Genomic DNA, 10322 nt, shown 5'->3' with positions numbered 1-10322 from the left:
TGTTGATACAAATATTTAATGAAGACAAAGTAAGTAAAACAATACATAGCCATTTGGATTACAAGCCAGTATCCACCCCCATCACCCCAAAAAAAGGTTAGGACTGAAAATCGGCTTCCGTCGGACACCTTCATCTTTGTTAATCCAGGGGTGGCTGCTAGTTTTTATTCTCACAAAGCACAAGCTTACATGATTGCCAGTGCGCGTTTGCCTGTTTGTAATATAAACCAGCAGACACACCGGACCTTCAGGCATTAGAGTGCACACCCCTGGTTTAGGGTGAAACAAGGCACATCATTGGTTCTCTCCTTTAAATCAAAAATCGATTCAAATCTACCACTTCACCACACACACACACACACACGCTTCTTAATGAAACTGACAATATACCCATGGGTGCTTCAGATCAACAAAAACGCAAACACAGCTTTCCAAATGCACTATATCCTACAAATAGACAGACAAAAGGCACGAGAGTGGGCACATCATACAAGGGTTGAAGTTGCACAACGTTACAAAGCAGGAGTGTTGAAACAACTTGACACACAGAGTTTGAATGGAGACACTGCAGTACCACAGCATGATCATTTCGGTCTTCTCCATCAGTGGCTCTGCCTGCTCACAGGGGAAAATCAATCCGGACACATGAACAGCTATGAAAAGTCTCTACTGATTATATGCTTCACGCAGATCCCAGACGGCTTGGGAAAAAAAAGGAAAACAAATATTTACTTAACAAATATTACTTAAGTTACAGGAGAATACATGCATGGGGGGGGGGGGGGCAGTGTGCAGTGCATGCTGTGGAGCTAGTTTGCTGATCCACATAGACTGAGCGAGATTAATTCAGACGTGAGACAAAAAACAAACCGTCTCAGGAACAGTTACTACAGAAAGCTGTGGTATCTGTGGTAATACGATGCAAAATATTGGGCTAGGTGAGTCTTGTATCGTTTGCAGTGCATCTACAATATCAACCCATTTGAATTTATTCAAATAAATAAATAAATAGAATAAAGGAGGAATATTTGCATACCATCACTGTCGGGCATAAAACTTTCAATGTTCATTTTGCAGTGTTCTGAGTCTTAGCCAAGGACTCTTGGCTTTGCCCAGCCAGTTTGCCACAGAACAGGCAGTGTTGTAATCTACCATGCTGTAGTTTTTCAACTCCAATTAATGTCAAGAAGAGTTCTTTTGAGGTTTTGGGGCGACAGTGACGACATGCTCATTACAAAAGCCTTCAGCCAAAGTTCAGTCACTTAAAAAACAAAACAAAACAGAAAACACACCTAACAGCAAAAAGATTGTCAACCTTCATAAATTTCTTACAAACCCCAAAATAATATTAAAACATTTGGAAGTGTCACTCATTTGTCGATCAGTCTTTATCCTGTATGTAATGTATACTGTGTCATAGTGGTGAACATGGTTATTTAGCGCAGGTAAAATGGACAAGGCTTAGACTGAATGAATAACCAAGGCATGAGCACTGCTTAAAAGTTCTTATAAATGTTAGCTACAGACATCCCTTCCCAGGCAAGATCCTGTAATGCAGCAGATTTGAGACTGTTATTGCATACAATTTTTACAGTAAATGACACTTTCCTTGGCAAAGCAACTTAATAGTATCAGTGTCCTTGTAGTATTAGATAAGAGCCAGTAGCATATTCGGTTATTCTATCCAATCAATCAGGAAAAAAGGGGCTAGTCCCCTTACTAAACAGTCCTGCATTTGCTTAAACCACAATAAATGGAATCACTGAACTGATATTTATTCAGTCTTGCATGATACTGAGCATCGATAAGTTAACACACAAAAACACTCATGGAGTGCAAACGGTCGGCGGCTGTCTAGGACGTCTGCAGGAACGTCCGGTGATCTGCTGCAGGTCACTGCACATTTAAGATCAGCTACTAAGGAGCGACATCTTAGAGCAAAGTGGGCAATCTCCCCCCGGGGGGGGGGGGGGGGGGGGGGTGTTGTGCATAGAAGCTACTGTCAAACTTCCTTGAGGTTGAGAATGATGCTACATAAATACACCTTGTTGTTAGCACTCGTAGTAACTAACCAGCTCAAAAGCAGCAGCAGCACCTATTAAAACAAAAGACCGGGAGTGCCAGTGACAAAACACCTCCCACAGCACTACAGAACTCTCATATGCATTATTATATCTAACTGATAAGAAAGGAGTCAAGGCCCATGTGTGTATTGGAGGGAGGGGAGTTGCTGATGATACTCGGGTGTAGCTGCCTGCCAGCATCACTTTATATTGTATTAACACCACACAACCATTTGTACTGTATATACCCACACACACAGCCTTCAGTGGACAAGGTTTATGTCTTGTGCTGCATTAATCAATGCTGTTATTCTACTAATTAAGAAATACTGACCCAGATTCATAAAACACTATGCCAGATTTACCGTAACAGCAAAAGCAAATAACACTGCAGAAGCCCATCTGCTGATTCATAAGCAAGGATCAGCGGTGTAATTGATTGTATGCGTGATATGTGGCCATTTTCTAACTTCTCATTTGCATGTTCCATTAGAAATTCCTAACAATACACATGACAAAAAAAGACCCACCAAACATATATATTTGCTTCTGATATTGCTAATATAATACACTATATAATATAATATGCGAATGTGGACCGAATGTTCTTTAGTATAATGTTTGCAAAAGAAAGAAAAGGTCTTCTTAGATGTGTTCCTTCCTTCATACATAGTTATTCTTTTAAAATCTTAAAAGAATTCTTTAAGTTTTCTTTGCATTGGTAATAAATATGCATTCTTAATAATGTGGGTTTTTAAATGGCCGACACCAAGGCAATGTGCAAACAGGCCATAGAAAAAAAGCAGCCATGGTGCCTTTATGACTAGGGCTTTGTTGCCGTTTTGCACATTTTGCCTGGCATAGAGACACTTTATGAATCTGGCCCATTGTGTCCTGCATGTAATACTTTTATCATCCCTGTCTTTCTGGAACCACTGTTTCTGTTTGACTATGTAGCATGAAATTACAGACCCATATTAGGTCTACCGTTATGATGAAGACAGAATGACAGCTATAGTTAGAACTGTGATTAACAGTACAAGAACGGAAAACATACAGGGATGTCACATCGAGATAGACCTGGCACACACATTTAAAACCTTGAGAAATGCTGCAAATACAAATAGTAAGTTATAAGGTTAAAAAAAAAAAAAAAAAAGTACCCTCCAGCACTGTGGTTAATTAATTGCACAATTAAAATCATTTCAAATGAATCATTTAGGCTGATTAATCAGTAGTTTTAAGTTGCTGTTCATATTGCATGTTTAAACAAGACTATTTTTATATAGTGGAGAACGTTTACCAGTAGAAAACAATTCAAAAAATCTTACTGGATTTTGTTAGCTTTCATTTACTAGGGACACAGATCGTAGGTCGTTTGGTCCAAGATGGCTTATTAGAACATCTTGTTCAGTCTTGTCTTCGAGGAATACACCCCTCCATTTCCAGAACTTCTGGCCATCCTTCATACTTGTTAGATTCTGCATTGTTCTTGATGTACTGAGGATATTAAACAGGTTTATCAGCATTTAACTGAATGGCGCTGCCATAGATCAAATCCTACAAAATATTCTAATCATACCTTCATCAGACCAAGGTCTCAATAAACTGATATTTGTAAGATCACAGCAGCACAACTGTCTAGGCTAAAGTTTAATGCTCAGAGTAACTCAAAAAAATTCACCTGCTCAAAAGGACTCTTTGTTTTGATGCCCCTTCCTCCAACGAAGATCCAGTTGTCTCTAAAGCCCAGTGAGTTGATTTGTGAACTGCCCAAGTCTTCTATTAGTTTCTTTGCCTCATCGTTAAGCCTTTTGATTACAAAGGAAATTCAAAGATGAAGTTGACTTTAGAATAGTTTTACATTTTAAAACAAGACTCTAAATAAACTAGTGTACTTAAGGCTAATGAAAGAAAGTCTTACTGTTTGTTTTTTATAACTTCTCTCCATTTCTTTATTTCATTCATTTCATTTCAAATAGGTTTAAATGTAAAACTACAGTGAGAAGTAAATAGAAATAATCAGGGATGTTTCAGGCCAGATCTGTTACAGAATTGGACTGGACTAATCCTTCTTTCTCACTAGTATCTGAACCAGTGTTATGCAGATATCAGCCCAAAATGCTACATTTATAAGCAACCCTAGGTCTGGCTGATCGAAAGCAGGAAAAGGACTCACTTTGTAGCAGAGTCATCAAACGTGGCCATCATGACAACTGTTCCATCCTCAATGGTCTTCAAAAATTGGATAAGTGTGTTGACATCTGGAAAGCATCATTTATTTATTTAGTAGTTTTTTCCCTAAATTTTACATTTGAACTGTTTAAAAAAAAAAGTTGCTTTCAAACTCAACAAAGTTGAATTCTATAAGGGGTGCAACAACTAGTCTACTTAGTTGACTAAAATCGACAACCAAAGTTAGTTGGCAACTAATTAAATAGTCGATTACTTTCTCGCTCTAACTAGGACCAGTTTGACGCACGGGAACCGTGGATGAATTGCTAAAACTTAACCATAACAGTGTGGAATCCAGTTTTACTGCCGTTGTTACTTTTCTACAATACTACAATAATTCCCTCAAGTTCACAACACATTTGCAGCGACATCACTCTGTTGCGTGTGATGAGCAGAGTTCTATTAGTGTGGGTGAGTCTCATATGGACACAGGGCAAGTGTAAAAAGGAGAAGTCTTCATGTAAGTCAACCCCAAAATGATAGACTTCACTCTTAACCCTTACTGTGAAATGTAAAGGATTAAAAATGGCATGCGAGAAAGAGGCAAATGCTCCATGTGAATGTAACAGCACACAGAAACTGTGTCGAGCTAAAAATCACAAATACAAATGAATAGACTGTAGTTCATCTGTTTCACTGCATACAGGAAAACCACAGAGCAGGTATTATTTGGGTGGTGGGTCATTCTCAGTACTGCAGTGACACTGACATGATGGTGGCAGGGTGTTTAGTAGTGTGCTGGTATAAGTGGATCAGACACGGCAGAGTCACTGCTGGACTGAGAACAGTCCACAAACCAGAAATATCCAGTGTGCAGCGTCCTCTGACCACTGACGAAGGACTAGAGAATGACAAACACAAACTGTGCAGCAATAGATGTGCTTCTGTCTCTGACTTTACATCTACTAGGTAAGAATGTCTAATAGAGTAGACAGTGAGTGGACACAGTGTCACTGCAGTGCTGAGAATGACCCACCACCCAACTAATAGCTGCTCTGTGGTGGTCAGTCCTGTGGGGTCCTGAGCATTGAAAAACAGGGTGAAAGGAGGTTATGCAGAGAAACTGATGGACTATAGTCTGTAATTAGAGCTGACGTGTGCGTTTGTGTATGTATTGTATGTGTGTGTGTATATACACACACACACAATGCCATGAGTGATTAACTAGCCAGAGGACAATCACCTCTCGTTTAACCTTCTCTGTATCGGTTCCTTTTGCTCTTGGGAAAAGGTTGTAGTGACAAGCACACAGCTGAGAACCACTGAGAGAGATCTTTACGTTCTGTGGTATTACGTTAGAGGTTCTGGATATTTTCCAACCTTGGATCATGTAAATCAACTCCTTTCCTCAATGTGCAATTTTTCCTCTAACCTAATTAGTAACTTCAAATTCTACGAAAGTAAGTGGCAACTATGCTGTACCTGCAACTACAGGACTTGAGTGTATTTTGAACATGTCAACTTTAGCAAAGTTGTACTGGCTTAATATAAGACATAATTAGGTTTTTCTGCAGACTATAGAAGTTTAGCGGAGTTAAGACTACTAATTTTTCATGCAGATGTGAGTATTCAAAAATATATATTTAAAAAAATGAAGAATGAAGAAGCCTCTTTCAGTCAACTAACTACAAGTATGGGAAAGGAGTTCATTGTAAATCTACATTGCAGTTCTGCACATTTCACTTTTGAAGTTCCACTGAAAGCAAGTTAGAGTGCGTATTTGCATGCTGTGGGAAAGTAAGCACGAAGAAGGAAACGAATACTTACCACCCGCCCACATGTCAAAGAACTCCGTCTTGATGACCTCGCCAGTCTTTCCTGAAACAAAAACAATTTGAGACCACTACCGTTAGGTGATGATGACTCACTCAAGGCCAGGTTTTCGTAATAAATAAGCAGAGACCTACCATTGACTAGTGCGATGTTTATGCCCCTTCCTACGTTGTTCTTAACCCCACTCATCACTCTGTGGACAGAAGGAGTAAGCGTAAAACTGAAAAATAAAAACCTCAAAATCTTCAAAAAAATAACACATTCTTCTAATGATGGTACACTTCTCAAACTTCATGGGACAATAAAAAGGATGTGTCCAATCATTGGGAGAAAAGTTCAATTCTTAAAAATGCCAGAACCATCTACTGACAAGAAGTGCATGAGCGCACAGCTGGTTTAGTTCCTCTTTCAGTTTTGCAATGCTAGCTAACTGCATCTATCTGGATATACAGAAAGAAGTGGGCCAAATTTATGCAGCTCACAAACAATGCAGGGATCAGCACTACGTTATGCAGGTTTGAGAGGGTCAGGGAAGTTGTTAAGTACGCAACTTTGTGAAATACCAATATTCTGGGTTTTAACAAAATAAATAATAAAAAAAAATAAAAAAAACTTTCGTTTTGTTTGGTGCAGACAGAAAAAACAGAAATGTCTGCTCTATAAAATACATTGGATGATATGTGATGCAGTTGCACCATCTTGTTTCCAAAGGTCTAGAATTTTTTTTTTACAAAAACCTTGCTAGAATCAGTGGCGTTAGGGAGTCACAGGTTCTAGGACATTTTAGGGCAAACTCTGGTTCCTTCTGCCAAAAGAGTCTGAACTGGGTCATCACAGGATTTTCCAGCAATAAAAAGGAACAAAACTCATTTCCAAATTAAACATAATTTCAATAATCACCCCAGCACTCTGAGCTACAGAACTTGTTCCACAATGAATGAACATCTTGCCGTTCTACACACTTTATAAAGTGCCACTGTACATCCAACAGCATATCTACAAAAGAATAATTTAATAGCAGAAAAGAAAGCTTACATATTGTCTTCTAGGCAGATTTTGGGGCCAACTACACTGGCAGCTCCGCTGGCCATTTTGAAGGAGAAATGGTCTTCAGGACAGGGCTTCGACAGGCCACATTTGTACCGTGTTTGCCTTGTAGCTACAGAGAATGAATAGACTTATTACACATTTATACAGATATGCACAGTTTATGCCCTTGTTGTTTCACAATCAATCATGTGTAGCACTTTTTCCTCTTACATTCTCATACAGTTTATTACTTTTACTGCAGTACCACAACTGATCCAACTCATGAAACACTGGTGAATTAGATGTTCAACTGGATCAGGTAAGTGAGGTCAAACAATGAACGTGTAGAAGCCCGGGACCAGGCCTGACGAACACTAATCTGTAATCAAACACTATTTACTCTTCACCGCTCATAAAAGGTGCAATCACACTATATCCTAGCTCTCCTGTTTCAGAAATGCAAGAAAGGCGACGTTAAACACTCCTAAAGCAGGACCTATTACACATGACAAAGCAAACACCTACGCACCACACCTTGCACCAGCTGCATATCCTTAATGCCTATATTCTCTTCACGCCTATTGTGCAATAACCCACTTACAACCCCAGAGGGAACGTTTCTGTTGCCAGCACAGAAACATAATATTTTCACTCTAAAATAATTAACCCACTAGAAAACAGGGTCCAAAGGCATACCCATTTTCATGCCGCTATTTAAAAAGTCTGGCCTGCTGAGGCCAGCTTTCATTAAGCGATCGTAGCCATGGTAGACATTCCTCCTGCCCATGAACGTTATTAGTGAGTAGACGTATCAACGATGAACTTGCACTAATGTAGGTTAAAAATACTCACGGCTATCCTCCACTGGTGCAGATCTTTCTGCAGAGAAAAGGACAATTATTCAATAACAACCTTTACTGTGTACACGATTCTTGAAGTTGGGTCCGTAATAAATCACAGATCAGGTTTATTTACCAAACATATTAGCCAATTTGAAGTTCAGGTTAATATCCAGGAGCTCAAAGGCCAAGAACAGAGCCAGGACGAAGACAGAAACCAAAGCTGTCAACTTCAGGATCCCTGTAGGAGAACACAGGCATGCAGGCTCAGAGTAAAGCCAACAACTTCAACACCCAATTTACAATTAAGCAGCAAGTCCACACTGGTAAGACAAAAACAACACTAACCTCCTGTCCTCATCATTGTTGTGGAAACTCGTATTTCACTGCACCTAAAACACACACAGGTTAGCACAACTGGCTAACTTAGCAAGCTAGCTAGCTAACAACAGTAACCGTACTCTCCACTAGCTAATTTACCGGAATAGCTGGTTAACTGATACACTGCTGTTGGTTTTTCGTGCCACTGGCTCTCAAAACGGAGAAAAAATAACAGTGAGATCTGACTAGATAGGCTGGTTAGCTACTTCAGTCAAACCGGTATACAGGCTGTGGGCTAACCAGCACAACGAGTAGTTTTAGTGTTTTGACATTAAATTATGTAACAACGCTGTTAGAACAAAAAAAGTTGCTCAATTATCATCTAGCTACCTTCCAAACTAAACGCAAAAAGCTACAATGAATAATCTAGCTAGCTAAGTTGGTTTTCTCAGCTGACATCTCTCAAGATTGGCTTCGCTAGCCTTGGCTAGCAGGAGCGCAGTCTGATTTGTCTGCTATGTTGGCAAATCCAGGTCCAGAAAGTAAAAATCCACCCCAGGACATTTATTCAATCCGCCTGAGCGGCCTTGCACAGTCGGAACACAATCCCGGGGCGGATTTGTACTTTCTGGACCTGGATTTGCCAACACTACTGGTCCGTCTATCCAGCAAGCTGACTTTTAGCACGACACCGTCAGCGTAACGTAGCTAGCGCTGTCTAGCGCTGTCTAGCTCCACGAATGGCGCATTTATCAGGTAGATATTAAGGATATTTAGTGCATACTTACACAAAACCGCTAAGAGTAGCTATGTAGACCTGGCTTCCTCAGCTAGCAACACTTCCTCATAACGAACCGCTTCAGCTAACGTTAACTAGCGATAAAGCGAGTCCTCGTCCGGATCTCGAAGAGAACAGCAAAGCTTCAAATACGAATGCAGTCTAAAACCGGGCAAAAGACACGCTGATGAAGGACCGTTCGAGAAAACGTCCAACCTGTCTAACCTGACCCGGCAGACTGAGAACACCTGAATGCCACGAACACACAGAGAGAGAGAGAGAGAGAGAGAGAGAGAGAGACACCGCTGCAAACGAGACCTGTAGGGGGCGTGGTCACCCCAAACTGACAGCTCGCAGGGTCCGTTTAATAACACTAGAGGCAAACGGAAGAGATCAAATCCGTACTGAGCTGTAGGGGAGAGCACTCGTTAAAAAGACAGAAATTACATTATGAATGGCTTCATGTTTTGTACAATTGGAATTAGGATAATACATAGAAACCCATCCATAAATTAATGAAACAAAGGAAAAAAATAAACACGACCCAAATAATGTGGGGTTATCTTTATTTATACAGTGGGAAAAAATGACACCCCATATAAAAAAAAAGCATTTACATTTATGGTATTTAGCTGACACTCTTATCCAGAGCGACTTGCAAGGTTACTCGTATTACAGAGGTGGACCAATGTAGTGTTAGGAGTCTTGCCCAAGGACTCTTATTGGTGTAGCACAGCACAGTCACCCAGACCAGAAATCGAACCCTGGTCTCCCAAGTGTGTATATATATATATATATATATATATATATATATATATGATTAATATAAATGCAATTTCTTCTGAGGAAAAGTTAGGACATATAGTTTGGTTTGCTACTGATAGTTGAAGATCTCGAAACTATTACAAATCAGCCGTTCCGCTGTCCGCAAAATCATTTACAAAGAAAGAACATTTAAAACAAATGGCAAAATGGCCAGGTCAGACCGTCCTAGCAAGTTAAGCCCAATAGCAGACCTCAAGATGAGTAAAGAAGTCTCCAGAAATGTTATACAGGGACATGGTCACAGTTAACGTCGAGGTACAGCATCTACCGTCAGCGACTGTACAAATAAGATTTTTCAAAGGGGATGTGTGTTCCTGCCTTGTTCCAATGATTCTGAGTAGACTCCGGACCAACTGTGACCCTGACCAGGAGGAAATTGATAAGAAGATGGATGAATGGATGATGAAGTTACACAGACGTTGGGTAGTAGTAGTGTTGGGTACTGGTATGGTTATGTCT

At 40.0% G+C, this 10322-nt stretch overlaps 1 protein-coding gene across 1 annotated transcript; it reads right to left on the bottom strand.

The window, feature by feature from the left end:
• On the bottom strand, positions 1-9357 carry fam3c (FAM3 metabolism regulating signaling molecule C). Its single transcript, XM_072672544.1, has 10 exons — positions 9049-9357; positions 8288-8331; positions 8076-8180; positions 7953-7979; positions 7107-7230; positions 6206-6264; positions 6066-6116; positions 4243-4327; positions 3748-3874; positions 1-3563 (listed from the first exon to the last, which is right to left on the bottom strand). Exons 2-10 carry the CDS (start codon positions 8301-8303, stop codon positions 3474-3476), a joined length of 684 nt encoding a protein of 227 aa, XP_072528645.1. The 5' UTR covers positions 8304-8331; positions 9049-9357; the 3' UTR covers positions 1-3473.
• Positions 9358-10322: the final 965 nt, after the last annotated feature.

This window comes from Salminus brasiliensis, chromosome 2, assembly GCF_030463535.1.
Source record: "Salminus brasiliensis chromosome 2, fSalBra1.hap2, whole genome shotgun sequence".
NCBI classification, from domain to species: Eukaryota; Metazoa; Chordata; class Actinopteri; order Characiformes; family Bryconidae; genus Salminus; species Salminus brasiliensis.
This window is presented reverse-complemented; position numbering and strand designations above follow the sequence as displayed.

Excerpts from the sequence above, each read along its gene's own strand:
- fam3c (XM_072672544.1), bottom strand. Across the intron at positions 6,265-7,106 it reads ATCTGCCTAGAAGACAATAT|AGTGATGAGTGGGGTTAAGA; the intron begins GTAAGCTTTCTT and ends TTCTGTCCACAG. Across the intron at positions 6,117-6,205 it reads AAACATCGCACTAGTCAATG|GAAAGACTGGCGAGGTCATC; the intron begins GTAGGTCTCTGC and ends TTTTTGTTTCAG.